General features: G+C 47.5%; 1 protein-coding gene across 4 annotated transcripts in view; it reads left to right on the top strand.

Annotated features, from left to right (window-relative positions):
- GAB3 (GRB2 associated binding protein 3) overlaps positions 1–17,713 on the top strand; it is an 80,017-nt gene that overhangs the window by 43,079 nt on the left and 19,225 nt on the right. For all 4 annotated transcript variants that reach the window (XR_011329460.1, XM_069811001.1, XM_069811000.1 and 1 more), the window contains exon 2: positions 14,491–14,794. Coding sequence is in view for 3 of the 4 variants with exons in the window: in XM_069811000.1 (XP_069667101.1) it covers positions 14,491–14,794 (304 nt within the window). In the remaining variant the exon portion in view is untranslated. The remainder of the gene's footprint in view (positions 1–14,490; positions 14,795–17,713) is intronic.

The following is a 17,713-nucleotide window of genomic DNA, read 5'->3' as shown; positions in this document are numbered from 1 at the left end:
GCTGCGAAGGCATCGTCACTCACAGGCGCCCGAGTGAGGCAGGGTAACGGGGAGGAAAGGGGATGGCCAAGGAGCTCTTCGTATTCCCCACTTTCTCGCAGACTTGACATAGGAGAGGGCGGCCGGGTGGAGGTGTGACGGGCCCTGCCAGCATCATGCTCGCGGGACACAGCAGCCTGGGTCCGAAGGATCCCTGGTTGCTTTAGCCGCAGACACCAGGAGGGTGCAGGGAGGCACCTTTGCCTGCGGCAGCATCCCATTTACCTCCAGGGAGCACCGATGCCATACGTTTCTCCATTGCCGGTTTGTTCAGCGCCGGCAGCAGAGCGGGTGGGACATCCCCCCACAGCAGCAGTCCAGCCTCGACGCCTTCTCCCCCTCTCCGGTCCTTTCCCTCGCCGCCTCCGAGGAGCCCTGGTGCTCCCACCCTGAGCGGGGCATGCAGCAGGGAGGCAGCCGGCAGCACGCACGCAGAAAATGATGCAGTCACAGACTGCATCCACGTCCTTACTGCTCCTTGGTGACTTCATTTTCTGGGTGTAGCTCAGTGCAAAAACCACAAAAAAAAAAAGGGATAGGGAAGGGAGGAGAAGAGACAGAGAAGAAGTTGCAGAAAAGCAGAAATAAACGCTGTAGTTTTGAAAATGACTGTGGAAAAACCCAGCTGGCTCATTATCCTCACTTTTGTAACAGTAACATTGATCCTATTTCACCATCCCACAAGCACATATTCTTCTGATAGTTTTACAGTTTAAAAAAGATTGAGAACCGGATAAGCTGCACAACACCATTGCCTTCAACCACGTTTACCAGTTTACATTTACGAAGAATCTTGCGTATTTCATAGATTAGTGTGCTGACAGGTTGAAAAATGATAGAAAGGGAGCTATTACCCTTCTCCCACATTGCTCATATTTAAGTTATTGCTGAGCACATTAATTGCACGTTGTTCCCAATAGATCAAGCTGAACTTTCATTTCTGAAATCTGTTTTTACTCCCAAACTGTTCCACTATTTGTGGAGGTTGGCAGAGAGTTTTACTCCTGCTGTACTTGCGAAAAATCTGCATTACAAAATACTGACAACTGGCCGAAGGTAACCCCAAAGAAAAGGCACCTGCTCAGGAAAGCCGGCCCATCCTTTTGCAAGCTGCAGCTTCACAGAGGAACCGACACATTTTGGCTGTGCCTGAAGAGCCAGGCAGCGTGCGAGGGCAGGCTTGCCAGCTTCCTCCAGCCTGGGCTGCTCTGGGGCAAGCCACAGCGCTCGAGTCTGTCGTGACGCTGATATCACAGAAGTGTCATCGTGCCACCAGTCACCTCGCAGCAGTGAACCGCTCTGGACGTGAAATCCGTGGGGTTCTACAGAAATGAGCGCTTTTTTTCTTTCTCTCCGTCCCATTTGGGGAGCCCTCGTCGCCCTCCCCGGCCCCCAGCAGCCCTCCCAGGATTTCACCCGAGTGGGACCTGGCCCTTCGTGGCACGGCTTGGACCGCAGCCGGCTGGTGAGGAGCAGCCCTGCTCCTGCCCTTCCCTTTCTCCATGGCCGGAGTGGGGAATTTCAGACACTCGCACCGACACAGGGTCAGGCTGGATAGTTGGGAGGCGGAGGTAGATGCACAGCCAGGCAGGGCAATGCAGTGCATCGCACCTCGTCATTTTAGTGCCACGTTGAATTTGGGGTTACCACGCCATGGAGACAGCAGGACACCACCCAGTACTAGGGTGGGCACATTCCTGAGTGACACCAATCTGCTGCCCGCAGGCCAGCAGGTAGGAAGCTGGTTTGGAGCGTCCTCAACTTGCTGCCTGGGTTGTGCACTGCTGTGGCCACCTGAAACCCAAGCTGTCCAGGCAAAGCTGGTGTTTGGCAAGTCTGGGGGATTTCCTAGGAAATAAATCACGGTACATAGCTGTTTTTAATGCTGCTGTGATCAGAGCACAAGCCTGTAAATATAAAGGGATACCAGAATTCGGAGTGTTAAGGATAAAGTGCGCAATGTGCCAAATGTAATTGTTTTCCTTTTGCAGCCTGTTATATTCAGATGTTGAGGAAATGATTTAATGTTTCTGAACATGTTGTGATTTCACCGTTTGGTTCAGCAAGGGAAGTTTGAGAAGTCATGCAAATTAAGATAAACATTAAATATGCTGTTAGTACTTTATTTTGCCATGCTGAGTTTTTTCTATAGCGGTGCTATACAGGGTATGCCAGCCCAGGGCATGTAGATATCTACACATCAAGACAAAAGTTGCAGCAGTAACAGGGGACTGAAAAAACTTAACCTATATGTGACTCAAAATTGGAAGGACGGGTCTCAGGAGGTGAAAAGAGAAAGGACTGAGGATGAGCGATAGAGCTAAGGACCGGGGCGCACAGTCCTGAGCCTGTGCCAGAGGCGACCGGGTTTGCGCCTTGGTGCTCATTCCCAGCTCCATCAGAGCGCTGCGCTCAACGGGCCGGTGTGAAGTAGGCAGAGCATGAAACGATACACTGACAAAAAAAGCGCGGGTCTGCAGAATTTCACAGGCATCGTTGCCTTCCCACAGCAGAGCGGAGAAATGTGCAGCTATCTCCTAAGCATGGGAAGTTTACATGATGAATGTTTGGATACTCTAGCTGACTTTAACCAGCTGACTTTGTGAAACGCACCTAAACCGTGAAGGAAAGTGAAGCTCACAGGGTGTTATTTCTTCAAACTCTTAGCCCTGAAAACCCTGTTTTCTTGGATGAGACGCAGGGCGCAATGGCAACAAAAACAATCCTGACAACTCAGAGAGAATTCTTAAACAAACAAAAGAAAACCTGGCACAGGGCGCATTGTTTATATTTTTCCTAACATTTATGTATTTTAAAATAAAAAATGACTGGCAGTGGATGCTGTATATTATGAGCCATATGAGTGATGACCACTTTTCCACAAACTAAGGAGAATGAAAAAATAATTCTAAAAATGTTTAAAAACCAGCTCAACCTCCTGTGAAGTGTAAAGCAGAGATCCATTTAAGACAGCTTTTAAAAAAGAAGAAAACCCAGTTCTGCAAATGTTACGCTGCCTAGCAGAATACTTAAGGGTAAACCAAGACAATTTAGTTGATGAGAAGACAGCTGAAAACAGCAGAACTGCAATCAAAATAGATTTTTAATTCCTTAGCATATCTGATTTTCCAATATTGTACTTTGAAATGAGCAAATGGGTGTAAAACCAACTGTTGAGCACTTCCAGCCTCCTTCAGTGTTGTTGAGGTTCAGCTCAACCCCCTCTAGAGCTAGCATAGGCCATCTAATATACCCACCAGTAATAAGCATTCGTATTTACATATATGCGATATAGGAACAGACTTCATCCAACGCATTTCACCATGTGTTTTGGTTTGTGTCTTACCCACACTCTTAGTGTACTCTTTAATGCAATTATGATATTTACTAAATAGGTCTGACAAATAACTCTTAGTTTATAATCTTGTTTGTTTTCTGTAAATATTCAGTGAGGGAATCTGGCCGGTGATGAGTGGCTTCGGCTGAGCGTCTGAATCACGCAGCACTGTTCCCAGTTTGAGACTGGAGAGACCCAATTTCTTGAATTTGTGTTTCAGTGTTGAAGGCAGCCTGTGTGTAACCCACAAAAACCAGGCTAGACGCATGAAGGGAGAGTTCATCTTCTGATGTGGTTGACAGAAAGGCTCCTCGTCAGTCCAGAGGCAGATTTTCTTTATCCAGATAATTTCTTCATATCATGTTTCCATTTTTGAGAATCTCTGCATTTCTCAGAGCTTCCTGTCAAGAGAAGGACCTGGCCCCCTCAGAGCAAATGGGAGCTTTGCCATTTGCATCAGTGGAGTTTAAATGTCACCGCAAAGGCCGGGTGGCTCCCATGAGACTGATTTCAAGCCAATACATAGATCTCAGCAGAGATCTTCAGAGTCCGTATAGCTAGGAGCGTGCAGTGAAATCAGTGCCCTCTTCCACATGCCTAAATCCAGAGCTCATCTGGGTACTAGACAGTTGCTGTTACGATATTGGACCTATTTCTGTTTTTCTTTCTGTCTTTGTACATATGTCCAGAGAGGTCGGTTCTTATTTTCAGCAAGTGTGACCCGCTCTCTAAGACAAGTCCTCCCACACATGTGCACCTCCTCCCTGTGTTTCTGCCTGCCTCCTGCACACTTCCTTTCTCCAGGCAATTTTAGGAGTGAAATGAAGGGCAACGGTCAAAGACTTTGCAGCATGTAGCCATGAATTCAATAAGGATAAGAAAAAGAACAGTCCAGATTTGGCCCCAAGTGGATGTGGAGGATATGCCTTTTCACTCCTGTGCGCACCAAGCCGGGAGATCAGCAGAACTGCTGAGCAAAACCCCGAACGCGGGTTCATTTCCCTACATCGAACCACATTGTTATGATCAGGCAAAAGTGTTACAGCGTAAACATTTGCGGCTTTTATTCTGATCCTGCTGGCTACTCTGGTTTTCTTCATTAGGTCTGACAGCGTGTTGTTGAAGGGTTCAGTTTAAAAAAAAAGAGCGGTGTTGTGGTCCCCTACTCAAAAGAGTCACTTTGCCCAATTTCCTGTTTATGTTCCTTCTCTTCGGAGCCGTCGCATCATGTGAGCACAGACAGTTATAGATAGGCTGCATGACTGTTGCTGACCTCACACCACATGTTCAGTTAACAAGGTGAAACAGCAAAATTTGTTCTGTTTGTGTAAAGAATACTGAGAAAACTGCCAGTTCCAAGTAAAATAGAGGGAGAGGGACTCCCGATAGCCCGAGGCAGGGCGCAATCTCCAGGCAGTTCTTTCTGGTCTTTAACTGCTTTGTACATCTGTATTTACATCGTGCTTGCGAGTTACAAGAAAGGGGATTAGCCCCAACCCTATTTCTTTCCTTAGCGAAGCAGGTTTGGAGTCCTTCCATAAAAGCTATTAGTTCAGCAAATTTGCTCAAAATTTGTCCAAACTTCAGTCCCTTTGGTATATACATTTTCCTATACTTGCTTCCAAAAATGACTGAAAACGCCTGTGACTTAGCTAGCTTCAGTTATCCAGTAGATGATTATACCCGGCATTTGTATTTCAGAACTGTTGTTCTTTAAACAACCTGGGAGCAACCTGACTTTTATTGAGATCTGAAGGATTTGTGCAGAGCCTTCTTAAGATTATGCAAGACTTAGATTAAAGCCATTCTAAGAAATTGAAATTTACCTCTATTCAAGATTATATCTTATTACTATGTTGGTATTAAAGACTTTATTGTGAACGAGTCAGAAAGATCTTAAGGGTTTCCAGGCCATTTTACACAAATAGTTTTCCTGTAACAGTAGGAATCCCTATTGTGCAGCATGAGGTTTCAGTGGCACTTTTCCCACTAACAGAAAATGAAGTTACATTGTTAAATCCAGGAAGACCTGTGTCAGTGTGGTAGTTTCTCCTTTCTCCCTGTTTTCAACTCATTTCTGTAAAAAGCCCAATCCTGCATCCCAGACCTGTGGTTTTCGGTCCATCAACCTCTGCCACCTTAAACAGGTAAATAAGGATTTCAGGTGGAAAAGTTGCACCATAGATTGGTGAAAGCCAAACACACAGATGTGACTGCACACCTGTGGGTGTATGGATAAGCACCCTGATTATCAGGAACACACCCTGATTATCAGGAACTTCAGAGGCAGGTGTATCCCTGCGACAGGTGAACAAATCACAACATATGCAGCATGTAATGATCAGGTACCAGCTGTCAAGTGCTTTAGGATTTAAAGGTGAAAAAAAGCAATCCAGAAATTTAAGCTGCATTCAGGATCATAATAATGTCATTTTAGATACTACACATAAACCTGCTGTGAGGGAATATGGAACTAAAACTCTTGGCTAGCTGGCAAGGCTGTAAACATCCTCATGTAAAGAGTCCTGCCTGTAAGTCTTCACTGTCAGGGAGCTTAAATGCCTGCAAAAATGTAGCAGCAGTCAGAAGGTGTCATTTGGGGGGCAGCTTAAGGGAATTAATGTTTCGTAGTGCCTGCCCTCAGGAAGGCAAAAATGTGCTGGAGGAGAGGAGGGCTCTGGGTGGGAGGAGATCCTTGAATGGCTTTAATCACTTCAGTGCTGTCTTCTGCTGCTGGGACCTCTACTTTGAGCTGTGACCTACTTTACATCCCCATTAAAAGTGAAAACGACAGACAAAATGAAACAGAAAGGAGGCTGTGAGGATGCTCACGATGTGAGTCAGTGCCCACCCCTGGCTGTCCCAGCAGTTTGATACCCCCCACCATGGATGCTCGGGCTGCAGCACGCAGGGATCCAGGTGGGACGGGGTCCGCCTGCCTGCCCCGGGCAGGGGCAAGGCCAGCTGCCCAAAATACAGCTTCCCCTCACCTCACCCATTGCAGGATCATTTTGTTGAGAGCTGGTGGCCCAGTGGGAGCGCTGGCAGCCCAGGCAGCGGGTGGCCAGCACGGGGCCAAGGCTGCCCTGACAGTGGCTGCCTGGGCTCTGCCCCACCTGGAGGATCCCGAGCTTGTGTGGATCTCACTCTGCAGCTGGCTTTCTTTTCCTCAGCTTGATTTTTCATCGGTTCTCCAGATCCCTTTGGGCGCTGCTTTATAACGATGCCGAGTCACAAAAAATTTCAGTTGCTTCCTGAAAGCGTGTGAGACTGACTTTACTGTCTTGTTGGTCCCAATGAAACACAGCCAAGTGCAGTGGGGGAGTTACTTTATTTATTTATTAATACCAACTGTGTCTTTTTACTGGCGCCCTGCAGATGCTGTCGGGATTGCTGGCCGGCCCTGGTCGCTTGGTGCTCCTGACAAACCCCACTCAGCCACAAGCCTCTCCCTGGGAGGTGCAGCCCTCTGGGTTTCTGCCCTGTGGTGGCAGTTGGCTGTAATTTCATAATAACTGATCCTTACGCTTTCTATAAATGAGCTCAAAGGGGCCCGCGCATATTTGCAGGGCAGCTGTTAACAACAAAAGCTCCAAGCTTTCAGCACCACTGCTGTCAAAATAGGAGGAAGAATAGAGAAGTCATGCCCTGGGATGACAATGGGGAGGGGAGCTTATTTACTTCATGCCTGTGTCGGGGTTTCACTGTTAAACGAATCCACTGGAATAGGATTGCCATCCTGCCATCCCTTCTTCGGTGTTTTGTTGTTATGGATTTCACAGGTAAGGCTTGATCGGCCTGGAGGCATTTCTGTAGCCGTGGGACACAGGGAAGCAGTGAGCTCTGTGAAGTGGGGGGGACAGTCCTGTCCTGCCTGCACCATGTCCCCCAGGGCAGGGCAGGCAGGCAGTGCTGTGAAGCCATTTGACACGTTTCAGTCCCCCCCAGGCGACAGGGAGCCGCCGTGTTTTTCTGGTGTGGTAGGGCTTGTTACAGCCCGGATCAAAGCCGGTGAATTCTTTCCCACAGCAAGATCTTGCGGGATGAGATGCCCCGTCAGCATCTTCCCCTGCAAAGCCCAGGGACCCATCCCGGTGGCACGACCGCAGCACCGGTATTTCTTTTCTGCGGGAGACCCCCTTGAGACCCACCTGCCAGGAGCCATGGGGAAAGCGAGGAGAGGACAGCAGTGCTGCTCCCCTTTAGCCAGCAGCTTCTTGTCGAGGAATTCCTACTTGCACAAGGAGTGAGGGGATGCTCTGTCACCTTGCCAGTGTCCTTGGAGGAAACCTCTAATCAAAATGTTTGCGAGAAGCACAATTCTTAGGAGTTTTTTTACTGCTCTGGCTAAAGGATCGGGGACACGAGTGAAGTGACATTTCTTCATCCAAGCATCTGCCTCCTACCTTCCTCCCCAAAATGCAGTGGTGTTATTATTAATTTTACTTTCAGAACTTGTTTTCTTATCTTCCACAAGGTTTTTAAGAACTTAGAACTCCCAAGTTTTTGGGTCACTATGACTTTGACCCTTCGCGCCCAAACGAACCCATTAGCTTTACAAAGAATCTGCATGTTTATTAAATAGCAGTGACTCATTCCATAGTAGATGTTTGTATATGTAAAGCACCATAAATATTATGGATTAGGATGTAAATCAGGCAGTGGGAATGTGTGTAGGTTAGCAGGCAGCATATGACTTTTTCTCCTTTTTTTTAGTGTGTGTCATTTTTTCTTCATAAACCACAGGTTTCTTTTTTTGAGAAACAGAAACAAAGGAAACCTCTCTGCTTCTACAGGACGTCATCTTAGATGCTTTATTACAAAGCTTTCATTGCTCTTATAGCGCAGGAAATTTTTTGGTTAGTGTTTTTAGTCAATTAATGTATCTGTATCACTTTGAAAGGAAGAAGGTATTTCCCCTTCCACTATGCACCCATTGCATCTCCTCCGAGGAAGACTCATGCTGACTTTCTTGAAACAAGATTCATTTAGAGTCATACTGAAACTACCATAATCAGAAAGACAAGTGACTCAATAAATGACTCACGACTTAGCAGATGGAAATACAGTGTTAGACTGTAGTCTGTCCTGAACTCATTGTATGATGGTCCTTTGCAAAGGATGAACTAGACCATTTGTGCTAGTCTCTGCTGAAAGTTGTTTTGTATGGGAACACTGGGTAGCTCAGAGCTTTTTCCCACCATAGCTGAGCCCTAACCTTGAGAAAGCAGAGCTGTAGTGGGCAAGAACAGGCAGGGGGAGGGAGAGTTGATGCCTTTCCAGCACTCACAGGAGTGCACCTCAGCTTCCAGGTACCCAAGCAAAGGGAGAAAAACTACCGCAGAAAATTTCTGCTTCTATTCTCTAGGTTAAATAGAATTACATGCCTGCGGAGGCAGAGGAAGGCCCTAAAGGAGCAGTATTCCTCTCTGAAATTGAGTATTTATTGATTTTTATTTCCCAGCCATAAACCATGAGTTTCAGCCTCTCACTGCTGAAAAGTCTGTGAGATCTGAGTAGAAAATAAGGGAAACCACACAGCAAGGGACACAAAATCCAAGAGAAGCTTTAAACCGGTGGGTGATGGGCAAGGAGCTCAGCTGCTCCCAGAGCACTGCATGGGGACACACTGGAAGGGACAAGCAGGCAGCCTCATTAGGGAGAGATTTATTGTGCAGAGCTGATGGGAGCTGCAGACCAACAGCCACAATTGAAATAGCAAAACCGTAACTCCAGCTGGGGGACAGACTGGGTGGTTTAAGAGGTCTTTTTGATCTCACATTTCTGCGAGTGAGTTAATCGAGTGCTATTACCCAGCAAGGCAGGCTACCGAGCAGAAGGCGTGAACCCTTCTGCAAGGGTCTCGCAGTCCGAGGAGCACGAGCTGCGCGGGGCTGGCCCTTTTCTCTTGCAAGAGTGGCTTGAAGGGCTCCCAACAATGTCCTCAGCAATTTGAACGCGAGGATGCTTGCTGGGAGCTGGTCCTGACTCCTTCCCGATGCACAGGTCCCTCTCGCGGGGACCGTACTCTGCAATCCCAACACCTCCCGCTCTGTGCAGGCAGGGAAAACTCTCTTAACTTATATGGTCTTAATGGGCTTAGACATCAGCTGCTTACAAACCTGTCTACATACGAATTTTAACTTCCTCTTTTAAGTCATTTATAGGAAATGCTATAGAGTTCCGCCTAATTTTTTTTCACCAAGAATATGTTTCAAAATTGTTCTTTAAAAAAACAGACAAGCTTTGAAAACTTGCGTCTCAAGCGCTGGCACTTCTGTGGGACTTATAATCGTGTAGCTCTGCTAGTTCTCTTGCCCCAAGGATGCCTTGCAGCTCCAGGTGGCAGAACAGTTCTCTTGCCCCAAGGATGCCTTGCAGCTCCAGGTGGCAGAACCGCAGTGAGTAGCAGGAGGAGCACGGTGCACACAGGCGGTCCCAGCCCTCAGCCAGCCACGGGAGGGAAGCCATGCCAGACCCTTCTCTGGGGGGATTTGCCGCTTTCTCTTTCCAAGGGAGTTTGCGGCATGAGAGCAATCCCGAATGTTCAAGCTTTTCACAGTCGTCCCCATCGCTGAGGTCTCGAACTCTTCTTTCAGTGTCAGACCTGCCCACAGCAGGCCTGGGGATGAGCGCATGTCCTGCACCCAGAAGCATGGCTGCAAGGCCGCCGGGCAGGTGAGGAATCGGCACACATCCACCGTTTGTTCTGCTTCCCCTTGCCAGCCCCTTTGCTGCATTCTGTAAAATGAAGATTATCCTCATGGGGGAGTTGTGAGCATTATTTTAGCTGGTAAAGAATTTCAAGGTTTTTGGCTATTCAGTGTTTTGTTATTAAAACCAGAAAAAAACAAAAGCCCACCGGACAAATTATATTTCAGGCCAATTTACCTCATTTAGGTTGTATGTGCTTTAATCAGTTGTTTAGATCTCAGACACTGCATACTTTGTACAAACAAATGAAAACGTGGTCCTCGGAAGGTAAGCGAGGAAGGTCCTTGGCTAAACCTTTCACACGCAGACACTCACCTCCCATTCTGGCCTTGTTTACCAGCTAGTTGTTTTTTTCAGCACATAATAGGTTTGCTTGTGGCCTGTTTGCTCTGATGTTGCCGCAGCGGAGCAAACATTCGCATGTAATAGCAGCCCTTTTTAAACCTCACACCACTTATTCAGCAGAAGCAGAGATGTCAGATTGTGGAAGTAGCGACTGCTTTCTTAGAAACCCTACTGAAATGGAAACAGAGCTATTCCTCTTCCCTTCAGAAGTGGCTCTGGAATTCCCAAAGTGAAAAATTCAGGAGCAAGAAGAAAACACTGATAGCTTGTGTTGCACAGAGCAACGTGCTGGCGTCTGACCAACGCTGCTGCAAATTCTTTCTTTCTTTTGGCACCGAAGTATTCCACTACAAGGGGCAGACGAAAATTGTTCTAGATTTATGTTGGCTCTCTTCTGATTGTAGCTGTGCTTTTCTGATAAAGCCTTCTCTCTAATGCCAACAAAGCTTTGAAGGACATGTAAGCGTATCATCACTGTATCATTCCTTCATCAAGAAGGAACTAATTTCAAGAAGCCTCCAAATAAATGTAATACTTCTTCTGGATGCATAGATCCTTCCCACAGTGTAAGTGAGGAGCCTAGGCTGAATCCCAGGAACCGGTTCCTATTTAAGTGTATAGGTTACTTCATCTCAACCCTGCTGCGGCACCCGCACGGATTTCAAGGGGGGATGAGCGCTTCAGTGTCTTTGAAGACCTGAGCCCGCGAGTGCTGATTCACCCGCACTGCTGGCTCAGGCTGTGCCTATCTAGAAGCTGCCGTCCCTTGGCACCTCTCCCTCCCCTCGGCTCCAGGTCCGCCGGCGGGTCGGCGGCACAGGCAGGCCGTTTGCTCTGGTCTCCGCAGCTCACAGCAAGATGCCACCATCGGTTTCGGAGCACGTTGCTATTTGGGGCAGCGAACGGCGGCAGCCGAGGGCTGTTAGCTTGTCTGCGCTTGCGGTATCACCAAAGGGCAGCTCCTCCGTCCCTCTGCACCCCCCACCTTCCTGCACGTTTCCTACAGCTCCTGCGTTACCCCCACAAGAAAAAACCACCCTGTTTTCAGCCGGACGGGTGCTGGCTGGCTGCGGTGGCCCCGCCGCGAGCCGGGGGAAGGCGGTGAGGGTGGCCGTGCGGGCGATGGAGAAGGAGGCCCACCCTTCCAAGGGCGGTGCAGATTTGGGCAGCTATCTGGCATTGTTTCCCCTCAGCCCTGTTTTCACGGCTGCCCGGCTATGATAGCCGGTGTTTTCTCACACAGCCTCAGCCCTGCTCTCCTCTGCCATCATAAGCCGCGCTGACCAGGCACCTCTCCATCTCCAGTCTCACAGCGCCAGCCAGACGATAAGCCTGATCAAATTGTGTATCTGCAGGGAAACAGATTATCAAGCAGCTTCTCAGCTAGTGCGAAACCAAAGACAGCAGAGCCACAGCCTCTCACACCACGCCGAAGCCCGCCTTCACCTCTGAACGGAGGGACCGTGAGCTTTTCCGCAAAGCACAGTTGCAGTTTTCTCTTTCACCAGCTGCCCGGGTTGTGCTGAAACTACAGACACCTTTAGACTCATGAAAATTAAAATGCTAAGGAAACGGGGACAGGTACTGGGCCATCCTGCCTAGAGTGTTGTACTGGCCACCAGCAGGTAGCCCTGAGCTGGTCCCAGTCTCGGGGCTGAGCTCCCCCCTCCCCACAGCTGCATGGGTGCCAGCTAGGCAGGGTGTCCCCACCAGCTCCCCCAACCCATCCCCTCCTTCCTCACCTTGCTCATATGCAGGTGGTTTCCATCCATTTTCCATCAGAAGGAGCCAGGTGTATTTAAGCTGCAGGGCTGGCAGCCTTGGGAGAGGAGTGAGAAGTGGTCTTGGGGAAAGAGCTGATGGCTCCTTCCCCTCTCTGCCTTAGTAGCCCGCTCCTCTGGGACCCAAAGGAGCAGGTCTCATTTGGCTTATGCTTCCTGAAGCGTTTCTCTTTTGTTGTTTAGGGGTGCAAGTGTTGTTCTGTCCTGATGCATCTGTGGAGTGTGCGTTGAGCCCGTGCAGCGCTCGGATTGCAGGTGGCAGAGATGTGGACTCTTTCTGGGCCTGTGCACGTGAGATACCTGCTGGGCTGTATTCCACTGTTGAGGCTTGCTCGTCAGGGAAGTGTTTTCTCCATTAAACGTTTTTCCTTTGTTTCTATTTCCTTTGAGGGGTGTGTGTGTGTACATTTTTTTCCTGGCTCCCACAAGACTTGTCTGAGATATCTCAGTAATCTGTTATCTCTAGCTACTTTCAACAGAGCCCAAACCACTTTCAAACCTCAACAGGTCATGAGGGTCAGACTTAATTTTCTTTGTGCAATATGCTTTGCACCTCACCTCTGCTTCCTGTTTATTCCTGATGTGACCCTCCTCTCTGAAAACTCCTCCTTTATACAGGCTGGTATGTGCTTGTTCAGCCTTGCAAGAGCTCCCTCTCTGATATTTCATTCTCTGGTCCCTGTACCTTGTTTTTGAAGAATCTTTTGCTTTCAAAATAGATTAAGGTACTGCCAGGCTGAACAGACTCACTTCCAGATAACTTTTTTGATTAATATTGACAGATTGTGAAAAGCTTGCTCCACTGCAAGAAATACTCTTTTGAGTAGGGAAAAAAAAAAAGGGGCATTTTCTTGACAAATGATTGTTGCTATTTTTTTGTTGATCATTTTAACTATCCCCATGCCCATGGGAACTCAGTGTCAGCAAAATCTGTAGTACCTGTATTGATCCTAAACTGTGCCAGTAAGGACTCTTACATCTTGGTGAAAACACACGGAACTCAGTTATTTTGCCTTAAGGCCAAATGCTTGGCTGTCTTTAAACTGACAGGCAGATCCACTCTTTGCAAAATGAGCATGATTTTTAACTCGAACACAAGCTATCACCCAGATTTATGTCATTTTGACAAGCCATTTTGCAAAGAGCACTTGAATAAGATTGAGGTAGGGAGGTTGTGGTGGTTGTTGTTCAGATGTTTCTTTAATGAACTTTTAACTCTTGTGAAGGCAACTAAAGCAGCCAGTGGCTGTACAGTTATTGTAGGCACCTGGGCAGTTGCCTCAGCTTCAGCTGCTCCCTGGCAGCCACCCGGGGCCTTGCTGGTTTGGGCATGACTTCATCGAACACAGTATTTTATGGAGTTTGGTAAGGACGAAGCTCCTAAAGTCTTATTTCAGCTTTTCTCTCTGGAACAGAGCTTGGGGTGGATTTCTTCGGGCCCTCAGAGTAGGTGTGTTGGTGACAGCTGTAATCAACACAGAGGCACTTATACTGTTGATGAACAAAACCAGCTGCTGGAAAAAAAGGGAAAGTATGTTATTTTGTTCCTAGAAACTTGCATATAGCTTTATAACGTGATGCTGCATCTTAGTTCTGCCAGGACTTCGTTTAGGCCTGTATGGGACCCATACCTTCAGTCACAAGGGTCTAAAAGACATCAGTGCTTACCAGGTTTGGTTTGGGTTGACAGTCACTTGAAGCAGTGCCTGTGTAAATAGACATCCTTCTGTAAGGTTTGGAAGTTTTCTGTTTAACTTTTTAGCACTACAACTCCCGTAAGGTTTGTTCTGGTCTTTCAGAAGTAACTGGCAGCTCACTGACAGCTTTTTGTTAGCACTGAAAACCACAGGAGGGAAGCTGCAGAGGTCATCTGGAGCCCTTGGCTTTGCTGGGCCAAAGGCATCTGTTGCCAGATAATAGCTCGTACTGCAACACAGGGTGCAGTCCTAGGTGTTTTCATTTCAGAAAGAAAAATGTGTTACCATCTCTTCTATAGATGAGACGGTGAATTATCAGATCACTTCAGTTACACCATGCTGGCAGGCTGAGGGCAGGAGGAGGGGAGAATTCTTGCTCCTCTTGACCTCCAAAGGGACAACCCTCTGCCTTTTTTCCTATCACAAATGCAAGCTGATAGCAAGCACTTCAAATCAAAGTCACAATTTGACCAGCCTATCAAAACAACTATAAAACCTAAAAGAAAGTAAGCATGTGTGGGCTGATTGATATATTATGTGGTTGGCACTAAAAGGGCCCTGTTTGTGCCATTTGCAGGCATGGCGGAAGCGTTGGTTCGTGCTGCGCAGAGGCCGCATGAGCGGGAACCCGGACGTGCTGGAGTACTACAGGAACAACCACTCCAAAAAGCCCATTCGGATCATCGACCTCAACGAGTGCGAAGTGCTGAAACACTCGGGGCCCAACTTCATCAAGAAGGAATTTCAGAACAACTTCGTCTTCATCGTGAGAACCACCTACCGCACCTTCTACCTGGTAGCCAAAACGGAGGAGGAGATGCAGATCTGGGTGCACAACATCAGCCAGATCTGTAACTTTGGACATCTGGAAGATGGCACAGGTAGGATCATGCTCATGCTTGTCTTGGGGGTTGGGAGGATGACCGGTGTCCGGGCTCCTCCACAGCAGCATTCGGGGCGAGAGGAAGCACGGACCCTGCTGGCTGCTTGGGCTGGGCAGGTAGCGTGGGATGCTCTTTCCTATAGCTCAAGACAGCCCTGAGATGCTGCTAAACCCCGATTTGAAAGTTACCAGCGATCTCATTTCTGCAGGGTAGAAATAATAGCTGGCTGCTTGGTCTCACTTCAATGAAGCAATTCCTGCTAGAATAAACAGCATGTCCTTAATAAGAAAAGGTACTGTTTATGTGAAAAGCTGACTGAGTGTTATCTTCTGGGGCCATTTATTTCATTACATGTCCCGTATTTATTTAGGTTGGCTTAATGTAAGACACCTGTTCTAGGAAAGTGTCCTGCAAAACTCGCATTTTCTCAGGCTTTGCTGGATGTGGAATGTGCACAGACTTGGGTGTATATGCACGTACATAAATCAATGACAAAAATACTGAGGTGTCTTAGTCTATTAATGAGAAGAAAAATAAAGAAAAAGCAGAGGACAGGAAAGTGTTAGAAGTGCGTGTCTAGACTTAAGAGATGGTCCTGCCAGTGAAGCATAAAGTCAGCCTGTTTTGCTAGGACCTACACCTGTATATGCTCAGTAGGGTGAATGTCTTGGAAACCTTCCAAAAATTAACCACTCCAAGATGGATGTAGCCAGTAATTAAAGCCGGGACCTGTATCATCATTAACTTACCTTTCAAACGAGACAATCGGGCTCAGATAACAGCAATCTGTCTTTCCCTTGACATTTCCAAGGGGCAGACAGAGCAGCAATTTGAGAGCTTCATAGGAAGTGAGTCAGAACGAAGTCCTTCGCCGTGATAAAAGGTAGTGCAAGAGCAGAAGAGGGTGGTGATGGAGGGACTCGATCCCAAGGGCAGTATGTATGGGGGTATCATAGTGTGGCTGGACAGATTATCCTGCCGTGGTCCCTGTATTGCTGCGCTCAGACTGCTACTGGTGTCTGCAACTGCTGCATAGCCATACCATGACCTTGTAACTTGAAAGGAAACAAAAGGCCATGGTGAGTTGTTTTATTTTAATCTATCGTGGTTCCTGGCCTTCTTTAATCTTCTGTTCAGTAGTTTATTCTGAGGGGAAATGGGAGTGGAAAGAGCACTGCAGTGGTCCTGTTAAATCTGATGTCTGCTCTCTTTCCATTCACTTTAGAGACCACCAGGAAAATGTGCTGACATATTTTTATGTGCCAGTACAAGCTGCCCATGAATGCAACTTGCAAACTAGAGCTGGTAGCTTTGGGGGACTGGAGTCAATAGCGCTTTGGAGCTTGGATGTAATTAGGGATATTCAGTAACCCCCTTCCTACTGATCTGCCCTTGTTGACACTGAGATGTTGGTCTTGCATTGCTACTTCTGGTGCAGTATTGTTTTAGATGTAATTTTACCTATTACTCTAAAATGAAGGTAAGTCTTTTCATGCAAACAGAAAAGAGAAAAATAATTTTCGTCTCTCAAATGTGTATGCAGACTTCTGCTGGCACTAAGTTGAGAATGTGCATAGGGAGATGGGATCTGTGGCAGAGGAGCTAAGGCAGCAGCTGTCCCCAGGATAGATGCATTTATACTTGGAAATGTCTGTTCTGTTATGCTGGTACAGCACAACATTGCTTGTAAGATTTACACATGGGCAGTACTCGGAGTATTACACAGTGGTATTTCTCTCCCAGCAAAGATTGCTAGTGTAGACACTGATGGACAAGAAGTGACAGCTCTTGTGTGGCAGTTGGGAAAGCTGACATCCCAGCTTTCCACTCCGTTCAAGGCGGATGTTATCCCCCAAGAACTTCAACAGTGCAGAGCATTTGCCTTGGTTCAGTATAAAGTCTGCCAGCTGAACTTACAGCCCTCATCACAGACGGTGTAAGCTAAGCTTCCAGACATGCACTTACTGTATCTCTAATGGCAAATAGCTCCTAAGATCTTCTATTTATCCTGCAGTTCATGCCGGTGAGGTCAGATCTGAGGTGTATTCAGGTCAGGCTGCAGGGCACATTCAGATCCTCTGATTTAAATCTGCACAGTTCCACGGGTTGCACATCACGTTTCAAGCAGTTGCTAATTTCTTCGGCTCTTTGGAAGCACCTAAATCCCTCAAGACCCTGTAGGTTTAAACAAATTACCCTTAAAAATTAACATAAGAGGAGCTCTATTAAATGCCGTATGCTTTTTTAACTTGAATGCTACTGTGTTAAAAAAATAATAGTCCCTGAAATGAATCATCAAAAGAAAGACACATCAATTGCAGGAAATTTTAATAAGCTGTTCTGTGTATTAAAATGAATCTCAAAGCCAATATTATATTGTGAAATCAATCACTTTTAATCCTTGCATCTCTGAAAATTTGCTGTGACTTTGAGGCCAAAACCAAATCTGCTGCTTTCTCCGCTTAATGCACAGAAAGTGCAGCCACAGGTTTATGCAGTGACTCAGCTGTAAACACCATCCCATTGTTCCCAGTTAGTCCCTTCCAGGAGCGAAGAAGCTGGATGAACAGCCAGGTCCTAGTCATCAGAGGCCTCCGGTCTGCCATGTAAGCAGCCAGATGCAGACCCACGTTAGCAAAGCCACGGCTGGCCCTGCGAGGGCGGCTTTTTAGTCAACAAGAGAAGGGACGGCTGGGAGATGGAGGCGAAATGCAAGCTCCAGGCAGATGTCAGGAAGCACCTGGGAGGGCGGCTGTCAGGAAGGACTTGCCAGCAGCAATCATCTCGCTGCAGCACTCGGCTGCCACAAGAAACTGTGCCGCTGGCTGTGCTGACAATGACGGGGGAGCTGGCACCTTCGGGGGAGTCAGCTGGAGGAGAGAGGAAGAGGCCTCCCTCCCTATTTTCCTACCATTT

This window comes from Haliaeetus albicilla, chromosome 23 (genome assembly GCF_947461875.1).
Source record: "Haliaeetus albicilla chromosome 23, bHalAlb1.1, whole genome shotgun sequence".
Lineage (NCBI taxonomy): Eukaryota > Metazoa > Chordata > Aves > Accipitriformes > Accipitridae > Haliaeetus > Haliaeetus albicilla.
Note: the sequence above shows the minus strand (reverse complement) of the source record. Positions and strands in the feature narration are given on the sequence as shown.